Source organism: Anopheles funestus, chromosome 2RL, assembly GCF_943734845.2.
Source record: "Anopheles funestus chromosome 2RL, idAnoFuneDA-416_04, whole genome shotgun sequence".
Taxonomy (NCBI): Eukaryota; Metazoa; Arthropoda; class Insecta; order Diptera; family Culicidae; genus Anopheles; species Anopheles funestus.
Window position 1 is genome coordinate 1,999,509 of NC_064598.1, and position 14,271 is coordinate 2,013,779.

At 42.8% G+C, this 14,271-nt stretch overlaps 2 protein-coding genes across 2 annotated transcripts; both read right to left on the reverse strand.

The window, feature by feature from the left end:
- Window positions 1–31: 31 nt before the first annotated feature.
- Window positions 32–6,685, reverse strand: LOC125760712 (uncharacterized). The gene is made up of 2 exons (XM_049421111.1): window positions 6,287–6,685; window positions 32–1,530 (listed from the first exon to the last, which is right to left on the reverse strand). Exon 2 carries the CDS (start codon window positions 1,517–1,519, stop codon window positions 158–160), a length of 1,362 nt encoding a protein of 453 aa, XP_049277068.1. The 5' UTR covers window positions 1,520–1,530; window positions 6,287–6,685; the 3' UTR covers window positions 32–157.
- A 6,051-nt stretch (window positions 6,686–12,736) lies between these two features.
- On the reverse strand, window positions 12,737–14,076 carry LOC125760716 (G kinase-anchoring protein 1-like). Its single transcript, XM_049421115.1, has 2 exons — window positions 13,782–14,076; window positions 12,737–13,717 (listed from the first exon to the last, which is right to left on the reverse strand). Exons 1-2 carry the CDS (start codon window positions 13,956–13,958, stop codon window positions 12,986–12,988), a joined length of 909 nt encoding a protein of 302 aa, XP_049277072.1. The 5' UTR covers window positions 13,959–14,076; the 3' UTR covers window positions 12,737–12,985.
- Between the last annotated feature and the right edge of the window lie 195 nt (window positions 14,077–14,271).

Below are 14,271 nucleotides of genomic sequence, written 5' to 3' on the forward strand. Positions count from 1 at the left end.
TTCTTTCTCATACATACGTACAACTGTTGCATTCACTATACATTGAATTTATTTAGGAATAATTAGCCATGGTATGTTCTATGGTACAACGAGAAGCGGAGATATTTAAATCGTAAAACACATTTCCCCAAACTGTTTTTATTTTTTCTCATTTTATTTAATTCTCATCGACCGCGATGGATTCCTCGTCCGAAATCACGTTCAAGTCCACATCTTTGTATTTATTTTCCTCTCCAATCAAATCGTCCGCCGACCCAACGGATTTACTGTCCTGCTCGTGTTCATCGCTCAGATTCCCGTTCGTCTCATCGTCCGTTAGGCATCGGTCTGCGATCTTGTGGTTGCCATTCAAATCGCCGTAGATGCGGGGCAGATTCTGTAGCACATAGTTTGTGCTCTTAATCGCATCTATCGTCTTGTGATCAGTGACATCGCCCAAAAACAAAGATCCCATCGTAGCCGTCTGCTGTTCGGTCGGTTCTTTCGCACCGTAACCCATCTCTCCCGCGACACCATCGCCGTTCTCCTGTGGGGCGGTAAGATTAATCGGATTCGTTTTGTTACCGAGCGCCGTTTCTCTCGGTTTCGGAACACTGAATGCCGACCCTTGGCGATCATTTCCCGTTCCAATAAGTTTGGAATGTTCGCGCTTTACCGTCAGCACCGAGTCCGCCGAGCTGTTCGATGAGTTTGAATCCTTTTTGCGGTCGTAAATGTGTCCCGAAACGCGAAGATCGATGAAGAAATGCAACGGATCGATACCGTACGGGGGATAGAGCGGAGGGTACCAGACGGGTGGCGGTGGAGGAAGAATAAGATCCGACGGTGGCATCGAAGCGGTCGAAGGTTCCTGAATCAGGGTTGAATTATTAATGGGAGCCTTGTCGGAAACTCCAGCAGCCGTCGGTGGTTTCGAATCGTCCGATTTGCGATCATGAAACGTTGGAGCTTTGAAAGCTTCCGACGGTTCAAGACCTTCGGAGTATTTTTGTGAAGTTGAAGTAATGTTTCGACTAAACGCCGACAGCTTGTTGGTTAGCTCGAGTGGTTTTTCGGGCTGTGCGGGCCGTCTATCTTCAGTGTCCTTACCATCTTTTGACGCTTCCGGATAGTATCGGTGTTGACTCCAAGAACGTTTGCGAGGCCGACGGGATGATGGCGCTTGTAATGCTAAATGATTCGTAAGATGGTTCGAATGCTGAACCGGCTGCTGGGGCTGTTGTTGAGGATGATGTTGCTGTTGCTGCTGCTGCTGCTGTTGATGGTGATGATGATGCAGTTGCTCCGTTGCGTTGCGTAAACTTTCGTTGCGCTTGTTAGCCACCAAAGATCGAAGCATTTCACTAAAGAAAAAGTTATGCGGACCAACCGCTGGCGAGTACAGATAGGGCGGATTAGCAGCCATCAGTTTCGTCACGAGCTCCGAATTGCGATAGTCTTGCGGGCCAAGCCGTGGTTTGGGTTGTGGCTGCATTGGTGCCGCTTGTGGCTGCTGTTGGGTTTGCAATTCTTCCGTCATTTTGTAGAAATCTGTAATGACGCAATGATAAAAAAAGAAGAAATTTTGCTGTAAAAGTACACCAATAGCTCGATTGTGATCGGGGAATTTCAATTTATCAAAAGCATTGAACTGTGTGAATGTGTTTTCATTTCATTTGAATAAAATATAACGTCCAATCGAAACCTGCCGAACATGGGAGATAACGCCGAAGGAACAGTGTCCCACCGTTGACGACCGGAACCGGAACACGTGTGATGGGATATCGCATAAAGTGCCATTTCAATCCTTTCAATCGTATATCAAAACCGTTCGTGAAAGAACAATGGTTTGCAAATGAATAACTGTTTTCGCCGGCCCATCATCACCCTCCAAGTTCCAAGTGCTCTGCCTGGCATCGCAACCCTTCTCGGTTTGTCGGAATCTACAACCATTGCATTTTTATGATTGACAGCACAGGAAAGAGACTAACTCGTGGGAGACATGTGACGATAAAACGATTTAAATTAAATAGGTAAATTAGTTTTCTGTTTCTTCGAAAGGAAAACATCACCCGGTGGGCCGTTGGGGAACATTCGTTTGCTCTGTACAGTGGGAAAATAATACTTTACATATTTATTTACTGTTTGTTTTAAATTGAACACGAAAGGACGTTTTTTAAACATTAAAAAGCAAATGAAAAAGTTTTACAAACCAAAATCAGAATCCATACATTCGCCGGAGAGTAGGAGGTTCCGAATGGCGATGTTATTCTCCTCCTACTTTTTACGAGATGTGCTCCATCGAGGCACTAAGCAATGCAAGGGATAGCATACCGAAGCATAGCGGACAAATAAAAAAATTCAAAACCGTAGAAAGTGTCACTTGCTCTGCGGTCCATCCAGTCGCTCTCGCAATTGTGGCCATCGTGCGCCATCGTGCTGCGATGTGATGCGAAACCATTGCTTAAACTCGGTGTGTGGGTCTTGGCAAGGCTCGAAGCCTTGTACACGACACGTTGTAAATAAAATACAAAACGTTCTCTCACCCTCTTTGTACAAAAGGAGTAAAAAAAACAAGAAGTAAAACAGAAAACTCTCCTCACGGCTCGCTGTCATTTTAAGAGTGCTACCACCGTCGGCACAGGACTTGTACGACCGCACGACAAGGCAACCGTTTTGCAATGCTAATTTTAATTTGGCCACGAGTTTTTGGGAACGTCACGGCCCCAACCGCGACGCATATTTACTTAGCAAAGGCGATGATGAAGCGAAGATAAAGCGAAGTAAAACGAAATAACATAAAATAAAACCTCACGAACTGTTTGCACACTTGTGTAGCAGTGAATGGGGCTGCACGGATTTCCCCCATTTCCCGGCCAGATTTGTCATGGCGGTGGGAACTGGGAATTTCCACGCGGAAAAATCAACGCCACCGTGCAGATGGTTTCGAGTTAATTTGGAGTTAATTATTTCCGCTTCAGCTGCTGCAACAAGCATTAGCCTCCCTTGTCATGCGATTAAAGGAGGAATTCTTATCGCGGCATCGGGCCGAGATTGGTTTTAATTGCAGAAAGCAAATCTGAAATACTCACTTTAAGTTCGGCCGATGCGGTAAGTTAAAGCGGAGTTGAAGGGAAAGAGCATTAGGAGAGACAAAACTTATTCTCACTGTTGAAGTTTAGTGCAAAGAAATAGATTTATCTTATTCAAATGATTTACCAGGAAGAGGATGTCCAGGCCACTTGCCAGTTGTTTGAAATGGATTAGAACTAGAACTCGTCGATTGCTGGACTATTCTACTACTCCCGGAGTAGGTATTTCTGGGGACAATAAGAAAACTAACCTGGATACCTGAATCTCCTTGGGGCGATGAAAACAATAGCCCGTCTTCTGGGCTCACCCAAAAAGCCCATTATCTACACGCTCAAGACATTCCCATCCCATCAAGGCACTGCCGTGTGCGGATGTCTTATAGAAATCTAAAATAAATTTTCCCCATTCTCCATCTAGCAGTGATCACCTGTCTATCTGATTTCTTGGGTTTTATTCTAAAGAAAACAGTCACACACACACATCCAGCATTCCCATTGAATGGAGACAATTCCTATCAAAAGCAGAACTGTGCAAACTCTGCTATAACGTCTTCATCTCGTGGTACATGGAGTTGGAGTGTATGTTGGCATGTGAATTCAATTTAGACTTCACCGTTGCGACGCTTCGTCTGCCGTCTCGATTAGTGTCAATTGTGAATGTTTTCTCTCGGTGAAGCGCAATACATTGGAAGGCGATAAAACATTATTTGCCCATTTCCTTCTGTTAGACATCCATTGCAGGCGCTGGTTGTGTGGTATGCCACACTTCAGTCTTTCGTTTACTTAGAGCTGTGTCCTCTCGGGTACACGTGTAATTTAAATCTAGCATTATTATGTACGCATTAAAAGAGAATTTATTTCCCACTGCTTATCAATAAAACCAGTTTTATTATATGCACGATAAAGTTCCTTTGGAGACGGTTCAGATTGAATGGGACATAAACTGCAACTGCTGGAATTTGTTGCTACACTTTTGCTATCAAAAGCTCAAACTTTTCCACTTTTTCATCCGCTAATATTTGTCGACAAATTTCATACCAACAGCTCCAACAGTGGGATGTTACTGCACTCAAAACAAATACTGCAAACTGCAATAAAACTGAAATAAAATGGATGGGCAAATCTGGAGAACATTCTTCATGATGCAGATTCATTTGGCGCGAATGGATAGCCGCAAGAACTTAGTTAGTGCCCGCAATCTTGTTCGTCGAGAAGAAAGTTTTACTATCCTCGAAAAAAAACGAAGATAAAAGCATTCATCTTGGAATCCATTTGCGTCTTGTAAAAAAACTCCGAAGAAATCCATTTTAATCATCATAAATTTATTCCACACTAAATGCAACTTCTGTCTCTCCACAAAGGCATTAGCAGCTTTCGCTCATTTTCTTTAATTGTGTGGTATGACGGGTGTCCCATGCCACACAAAAACACACCCAAACCTTTGTCCTAGGCATCCTTTTTCTTTGGGAATTAAAACTTTCCATTTTTTTTCTCCACCCAATCCATAAATCACCCGCGGTCGCGAAAATATCATCCACCGAACGGGGTCGGATGGATGGATGGATGGACGCGGCTAAAACCACCCCTCGGTCGGTGGTCGTGGTCGTGGTTGTTTGTAGGTTGTTTGTCATCGTCCCCAGAGCGAAACGGAACGGAATCAATTCACAATTAGGGTTCTCACATTTGACATTTTCCTTCCTTCGTGAGGGACATTTTCAATCTTTTGCATCTTTTTTTTTTTGCTCCGTCGTTTTTTACATTTGTGAAAATCGCTCTGTTTCCCTCTTTCTTCAATAGGCAGTTGCGGTCGCTTTTGTAACAACCGATCAACCGAATTTAAAACCACCCGACGCTGAATGTTTTTCCCAACCCCCTTTTGTAAATATCATTTCTATTCGATTCGAGTGATAGTGATTAAAAAATGAACTGCTCTCAACAGGACAGCTTGTCTTCCCTTCCCGGGATTCTGCCAGTCTGCCAGTATGCGGACAGATTGTTGATTGGACTGACTCGACCCCTTTTTTCTGGCCTTCACTTGACGCATTCTATCCTCGGCTGTGTCGTCATCACAGTGCCGCAGCAGCCAGTGATAAATAAGTGATTGACGCGTAAAACACTTCCATCAACACACAGAGCTGCTCTGCGTATGTATGGCACCGCACACTTGCGGTCCTTGCGGTGACAAATTTATGCGACGAAAGGACGAAATTCAATTACACTCAAAAACCGTTCCCCTTTGGACGGTGGGACATGTTGTGGCTGTTTAAAAAAAAGAACACCCAGAACGATTGAAATTTAACATCGATTTATGACTGCATGATAATGAAGAATTGATAGCTGCTGACTGCTGATGGACAGAGCAAAAGATTCAATGAGCTTGTGACAAAAATGCATCAGACCATAAGAGCATTGCGACTCTTTCAATTTCAACTTACAATTCAATGTTTAGTACTTGCTAAAACCAAAAATTCAACGGTCATAAACTCCCGATTCCCATGGCAATATTCTTTCGGCTGGATTTGTGTTACACTCTCCAGCCGGAAAGGATATTCTGCCACTGCTTAATCCCCGACGTAGTAACGGCCGTTGGGAAACACGTGTTTCGCTGGCAGCAAGCAGCAGAAGATGAGCAAATGGGAGCAAGGGCACAAGGCCACCGCGCCACGTTCACGTAACATAACACCCGCACGTCATCGCGATGGCTCATGTGTGTTAACCCTTCCATTAAAAGGATATTGATGTTAGTAGCTCACTCATAAATCAGGCTACACACACACACGGGGTTGCTGCCAGGAAAAACGGTTCTACCCCAAAAATGAAAGGGGTCTCACTCCTTACTCACTCACTCAGATAATACCTCATAATACGGGGGGGGTTAGTTTCATTGTGTGTGCCTCGTTTTGTTTTAAAACTCAACAATACCATCGTCCACATCGGAGGGTGTGTAAGGTGGTGGACAAATTACGCGATTAGGAAATTATTGCGAGAAAAACGCACCGCTGCTTATCGGTTGCATTTTTGGATGACTGGTAATTGGATCTAGTATCAAAAGATTGTCCGATAATTATGATGTGGTTTTGTCTAAATTTGAGTGAAGCCCAAAATTTGGGACGGTTTCGATGCAACGAATTGTGGAAGGCAATTCTTTTCTATTCAGTTGTTTTTTTTTGTTATATAATATTATTTAAACATAATTTAAGAATGTTTTCACTTACTTTAAACTAACTTCAGCTATTTTTCAGTTAATTTCCAACACAAATTTTGTTTTTCATAATTTTTCCAGACTTCACTTTTCAATTAAAAGCGCGTTTAAATATTTCACAAACTGCCACAAGAAATTGTTTTTCCTTTACCGATCACTGCTTTTGTTGCCATAGAAACACTTGCACGTATCGATCACGTTTTGTCGCGTAGTCCACCGTTCAAATCACATCAAATCAGCCCTTGTGATGGAGGAGAAAAGACTCGCTCGTACGCTCGTTTCGAAGACCTACGACCGACCCGTCCGATGGTTTAAAACGGAATGAATCTCTGAGCTGCCACTTACATAAAATCATCCACAATCCACTGCTCCTGCTGCTGCCTCGTTATCCTTCTGCGGAAATGGAATGAACCACCCTATGGCGCAACGATGGTAACGGCGTGGCAGACGACAAAGGGGGGTTCCGATTGGCGGGATCCGTTCCGCGGTGTGCGGTGGGGTGGATTCGGTCTCGGATGCGATGAAGGAAAATCACACCGGCAAACAAACCGCCACGCGTCCCATCGCGCCCCGTCCGCACCGACCAATCGGACCAATCGTTTTAAAATCCGAGCAATACGAGAACCATTCTAACCTCAGCCGAGGAAAATAAAGTATTCCGACCACGGAAACCGCCGGACGGAGCGAAACAAAGCAGCATATGCAACGCAAGGCACAGGAAAGAGTGAACGAATCGGGTGAGATTTTGAGAGATTTTCCGTGAATAGCGCGCGCATTTGCATCCTTCTGGGGCGGAATATTATGGGTACGGTGACGGTACGGGACCGACACAATAGGACGAACCGAGCAGAATAACGTCATTGTGGTACTCTCCACACATAGCTGGAGGTGGGTATCAACAATCACAGGCAGCAGCAGCAACTGGTGAAACCACAGCAGCATGCCATGACTTCACTTCGGGTGATAGAAATACAGTGATGGGCAGAATTTTAAACACCAATTTTTTTTATTCTAGAGATGATTTTTCTTGGTGCATTTTTTCGTTCATCGTAGGATTTCTAATTGCACAATGTAAATTAATTGTTGATATGCGATTGGACGAGATTTTTGCCACCAGGAAGCTCCATTCCTTGATATCATCCGCCCCGGTTCGTATCCGTCGGCACGTGCATTAGTGTTTGGCGTTTTTTTTTTCTTCCTCCTCTATTCTATCCTCAGAGAGTCCCCAGAGCTGTGGAGACCGCCGCTTCCAAACATTCACAGCATTTCGGGCGGATCTGTGGTTCCGGAAGCTGCTGGTTCCATTGAAACAGCAGCCCTTCCGGGATTGTTAAGCGTCGACTAAAAGCAGCAAAAAGGGATCCCTCGGCTCACACGCGATGCATATGCGGTGACGGCGATGGCGATGGCAGCAACTTCAACAATCGTCTTCCACCCATTAGCCCTTCCATTAGCGTCCCGAGTCGTTGTTTTGCAGGTTTGTTGTCACCGTTACCGATATACATAACTTGAGCAAACTAGTCGACCAGACCCGGTGCTTCGCACGAATGGAAAGGATGAGCTGTATAATTTGAAAAATAGATGGATGGATGGATGGGCTCGTTGGCTGACTGCATCCGACAGTGAATGTTGGTGAGTGCGATGGGATTAAAAAAGGAGGGAAAAAATAGGCCTTCAAAATCGACAAACCATTTCTAGCGTGGCGACGGACTCGAGCGAAGAGGATCGCTAACGATGATAACGGGAAAAAACGTTGAGAACGTTGAGAAACGTGTGTGCTTTCGTCCAGGGATTGATGGAAAATTGCTTCAGGGATAGAGATGTCCATCAGAATGTTAATGGGAGTGGTTGTTAGATGCGTTTGAGGAGCATCTAAGGATATATGCAGGGTTTTCGAGTTGAAAATGAAAAAGTTGGAGACATTATTGGAAACTTACTTTCATCATCAAAGTGGAGATCTGTAGCGATGAAATCTTTCTGGATATTGTTGATCTTAACTTGGAACTCATTGGGTTTGAGATCAATGCGAAAGATTCCACATCTATCGCTTGTATTAACTTGAAACGAATCCAGAAACTTTATTCAGTTCATCTCAATAACCCTGTGAAGACTCAGTTCGCTGTGGCAAATAGAATAACAGCTGAGATACAGGAGAGATTAAGCAAGAAGCAGTGAAGTCTTAAAGTTTGAGTAATTATTTCTACCAAATTCTTACTCCGTAGAACATAATATTGTCTGACGAGTGAACTCATTTGTTATTTTTCACAACCGCAATTTGATTCGCTAATTTTAAACCGACAACTACCAAAAAAACCGGTCAAATTACTAGCGACAAGCGCGAATACACTTTCTCCATCTTCTCCACAAAAAAGAGTCTAGATCTGGCCAGCAGTCTAAGGCGGGCAGGCAACACGTAAATCAACCATCTCAACTCGATGATTTATTACATGAATGCTGGTGCTTCTTCTTTTCGGGAAGCGGATTTGCCATGTATTTTGGTGTGAGTGTCCCAGTGCCTATAAATTCCCCTTTGCTCAATGGCACGTGGACGCGATATTTGCGGAACGCAGAACGACAGTTTCGGCAGTCGTGTCCTTTTTCAACCATGTTAATTGCTGGACGAGGACGAGTTTACATCCATTTCTTTTTTTTTGTTGGGGAGGAATAATCTATTTTCCCATCCGAGTGCAACCGCTGCACAAACAATTCAACTCCAAACTGCCGGTTGGAGTTGGTGGCTTAATCGAGTGCAGCGGAAAGAAGTGCAACAGTAAATTTGACTACCGATCGAACACTTTCCGCACCATTCAGAATCGCAATTTACACCATCCGGATACGGCTGGTGGACAGTTCCCAATCGCCGATCGGTGCAAGTTTTCTAGTAAATTAAACAAACTCATTCGGCGGGATAGTGGGAATATAACGGAAGCAACAAAACTCTCGAATGGATTATCCTGCATCCATGTTTTCGTGGATGAATTCGAATTCCCGAATCTGGATCTGGAAGCCGCGGGTTTTTTCCTTTTTATTTGGTGACCAAGCTTTACACACACACACTCCAGCTCACCAGCTCTCAGCGTCAGATTCAATTAATCTTCCTCAAAAAGCCTCAATTCGACTCTCTCTCTTTTAAATCAATTATACATGATTGATGCCACCGTCGGTGTGTGGCACGTGGGAAATCGAGTGAGACAAACGTTTCCCGCCGCCGAGTGTCAAAAATTCGTTCCTCGGTTCACACGGTTTCTTGTTTTCTATCTTTTTTGTCCATTTTTGCCGCATCAGAGACTAAAAGCTTCTTTTTTTCTCTCGTGCCATTTTACTAGCTTTCGTCAAAGGCAAACACGGTACACGTCTAAAAGCAATTTGCGGACAATTTCATGCTACAAATCTCCCATTATAATATGGTCGGGTGCGGAAGGATCCATAGCTATGCAAATGAAGAAGGACGATGAAGTTTCAACGGTTGTTATTTCACCAAAAAAGGAAGTAATTTCATTTACTTTATTTTCTATTAACTTTGCTATTATTAAAAAAGTGTGTTTAAACAACACTTTGCGATTGTTAAAATACAAATGTTACGCTTAAATATGTTCATAAAATTCCGCAAATCATATCAAATCAAGACTGTTAAAGGCTTTTTAAACGGTCCCCCTTTTTCATCGCCGACAGAAATAGTCGGAAAGGTTTCGAATTAGAACCAAAAAATCAACTCTACCCTATTCTCCGATTCGCTGCGGCTTCTGGCAGGGAAAATATGTTTCCCCAGCCTTAGTACCCGATGGCATTTGCCGGAGAGACTACTGCACCCCGGCAGTCGAGGAATTCATCGTCAAGCCATCAACATTTCGTTGCGGCGTACCGAAGTCCGTTCTATTCGCTTATGGTATCATGCAAATGGTAACTTTTTTCCCTTGTTTTTTTTTGTTTAATTTTCCGTTGTTCTGCCTTCAAGCTGGACTCATTTGTTCTGGTGTGGTATTCGTTCGTCTCATTTTTCTGTTGTTTGCTTTATAGCTCCCTGTTCGCATCGTCCCACTAGCCGTTTTTTTTTAGCTTCCCGAGATAGGAGAAATATTATTGAAGCAGGCCATGTCCGTCCACGTGACGACAACTGTCACTTTGTTCGCACTTTTCCGCAACACTCATATAAAATGGGGCGGCGTGGAGAAAAAAAAAACACCCTGAACTATTTCGAACGAGAGGTGCTGGTTCTGGAAACCAGGCCTTCCGGCCGGTGCCGGTGTCGGAATGTGAGTGTAAAAATGAGTGTGTGTTGTGCTTCCCTAAATCATGAATATTCATCCCAACTTCAAGTGAGAAGAACAAATAAAGCAGTGACAAAATGTGAGATAGATTTTTTTTTTTAAATGTGACTACAAAAATTGTCTCTCCGTGCTGGCAAATCCTCATGATAGCAAGCGTCAGGTAACGCCCGATTGTGCTAACGCGTTAGTGCCTTATTTCCATTAATTTAAATTACTTGATTGAAATTGATTCTTCTCATTTTCCCGCGCGCCAAACGGATGGAACGGATCCTGCTCATCCGTTCGGATGGGAAAGGAATTTTTACTGCAATATTGATGGCAAATCTAAACTTGCCGCTTGGGAAAGTTTTCAATGAAAATCAACACAGCAAGAAAATGGATGATGAAGACTTGCGTGAAGAGCAACCAAAAAAAAAAAAAATCTCATTTATCTCTCCAACCATCGATAAACGGGGGGCGACGACGGTTGGTTGTGACGATTATGCTGCTGGATAATACTTTTTCACTTACCTTCCCGTAGCGAATCAGAATAAGTGCTCGTTAGCAAGCGAATGTAATCCGCTTCGGCAGGTGGAAAGGAACGTCCTCTATTGTCGTGTTTGCTCCATTGTGGCGTGCGGGGAACAAAATTTCCATCATAAATCATACAATGATGCTTGTGGGCATTTTTTTTTTCAAAACCTCCGGTAGAAAATTATCGTACCTTGTTCTAGTTCGCAGAATGATTTTTCCGTCTGATCGAAACGGGTTTTTTTCGCTCTTCCGATTCATTTCAATCATATCATTAGAATTTGATACCATGCACATGAGAGATTTGTCAGTTTTGCTTATCTGTAGTATTTCCAGCAGCTTTTGTTGTATCGATTTTCCCAAACTGTGGAAAAAAAAGAAACAACAACGCACTTGAATGCAAATAATACGCGTTTTTTTCTGTTGTTGTTGTGTGCGCCGCAGTTAGATCGCTTCTTCTCGCTATCCAGCACACATAAATTTCCATATGAAGGATTAAATCAAACAAACGCATCGCTAATGGAATAGAATCGGGATAAAGGAAGAGTACGTAAAATAAGCTCCACCGGCACTGTTTGTTGCGCGGGGAGATACTTCATCGTGCTAAAAGGAGCAAAGAAGAAAAAAAAGAAAAGAAAGAAAGTAAAAAAACAACTCCCAATATCCTTTATATCCTTTTCCATCCCGTGTGCAATGCACGGTAAACATTTTCTGATTTCCACGAACCGCATTGTCGCCGTCCGTTACCTTCCACCACGTGTTTCATCGTTCGAATCTGTTTTGCACAGTGTGAAGGCAAAACCGCCGGTACACACGCGTTACAGGTTTTTGCTGTTGTGCCCACCGACAACAAACTCGAGCCGGAAGGAACACGGGTGCAAAAAATGTCCTCCCAATCCTTCTTCACCCCAACCCACCGATTTCAAGCGGCTTACGGGTTTCATCTGTTTTCAATTGTTGAGACAACTTCCCACTCTATGCGAAAGAGAGAAGTGGGTGAGTGGTAGCGACCAGCTCTCCCTTGCTGCAGTTCCATCCAGCTCTATATATGCTCGGCATATGAATTGAAATAATCCCCTCTCATCTAAAGCCTAGCAACAGATTTTCACTCATTTTCCACTCTCGGAATGGAGTGTGTGTGTGTTGGAGTGTGTGAATGTGTTGTTTCTTCTTCTTTTTATTGTTGAGGAGGAGTTGAAAAGAAGTTTTAGCTGTTCGCGGATATTTAGAGTTTATCATCTTTTTCTTTGATTTTCTTTTTATCATTCTTTTCGTAATGCAAAATATGCTTTGATTCTCACCACCCATGTGATGTGTGTTTTCTTCGGTCGGATATGAGCTGCTCGTTGAAAAAATAAACATAGCATAAAACGGAACAGATCGGATCTAGGTAATAAAGGAATATTCAAGGAAAAGCGACGATTCTTTGAAAATAGAACTCAGTCGAAACGTAAATAGACTAAGGACCATATGTTATTTCGCAAGAAGGCGAGTTTGGACAGGTGTGGAAAGCGAAAACCGTACCGAATTTCCGATACATATTGACTAGAACAGAGTTGGTAGCAGCTGCTACAAATGAGGACTTCAACCAGATAGTAATCGAAGGCTGCATTTTCGTTTTCCAAATTAAGTTGGTCACTGCTTTTTCGGCGTTTGGACGATTGGAATTGGAACGCAATATGTTTCATATGTTTAGTAGCTTTATTATACTATTCCTTACTGTTATTGCAAGAAGTTGTATAACAACACATTTCATGAAATTATTTCATTCAACCGAACAAATCCTGAGAATGGTTCGTTACAAGAAATTCAAATTCTATCCTTACTGCTACAGTTGTTATTCTTTAGTGGAGATCTTAATGGTAATGGAAAGGAATACTGTCTTAAATTAGGAATTCTTCGTTTGGTTTGTTGGTTCGAGCGAATTTTTGTGATTAGCGATTGGTTGGTTTTTCCTTTCCCTTCGCTTCCTGGTTCGTTTTAGACTTGGCTTGCTCCAGTTGTCCATAGAGCGCGGTCATTTCTACCGTCATGTCTTCCTGCACTTTTCGTAGCTTTTCGATTTCGATCATCAACTCCGTTTTCTCTTTCATTTCTCCATTCTTAAGCATTGCGATCACCTTTTTGTATCGATCACGTAGAATCGCGATTTCTTCCTTCAGATTCATATTTTCCATTTTAAGCAGATCTAATTCGCTGTGCGATGGTTCCGCTACCGGTGAAACATCCTTCTTGGGAGACTCTTTGGCCTTTGCAGATAGAGCATTATTTTGTTTTAACAGCATCTTTAACTGCTCTTTGTTGAGTATTTGTTTGGTTTCGAGATCAATTTGTTCGAAGAACGTGTAGTTTCGGTTGTACTCTGCTTCCTCCTGCTGGCGCTTCTTCTGTTGTTGCTTCTCATTCAATTCTTTGCTGACTTTCTCTTGGAATTCTTGTAAAGACAAAGCTTTTGGTTTTTTATCTTTCACCCCGGACTGTTTGGATTCCTTTTCCAGCTGGTTGTACTTGGATTTGTTTGCCTCGAAATCCAGTTTCGAAAGGAGTAGTGCTTGCTCGAGATCGTTCACGTACGATTTCTCTACCAGCTCCGTATCCTTTTGTTGCCATTCCGACCACTGTTCCTTTTGTAGCGTTTCATTAGTAGGTTTGGTTTTAGGAGGTTTCTGAAAATAAAACGTTTTTTTTAACTGATACAACAATTGCGCCTTGAGATATAGGAATACTAACTGGTTTAGGTTTCTTTGTTTGCTGCTGAGAAGTTTGTGGTGCAGGAGTGTTTTTCACGGATGCCGTTTTGGGTTTGGCGTTCGCAGTTGATTTTGATTTTTGCTTCGGTTTCCGAAACCCATCGTCATCGTCTTCGATTTTTAATCCAGCAAATCTCGAAGGGACTACCGTAAACATTGCACCGGCGTGATTTTGTGTGGAAAATGGTGAAAACCTAGTTGAAGTTGTGAAAAGCTTGAATATCCTTGCGGGCGAGTTTGTTTGTTGATAATTTTTATCGGATGACAGCAGGAGGGTAGTACCAAGATGTATAAGCAACAAATAAATATAATTTCATAATTAACACATATCTAACTGAATCAAATTCGTTGCTCGTTCAATAGAATTATTAATAACGAGACTTGAGAAACAAACTAATTTCCAAAATTAACTTTTAAAATTAAAATGCATTTTCCTTAAAAACCTCGATCATGAAACACCAAGCATTCGC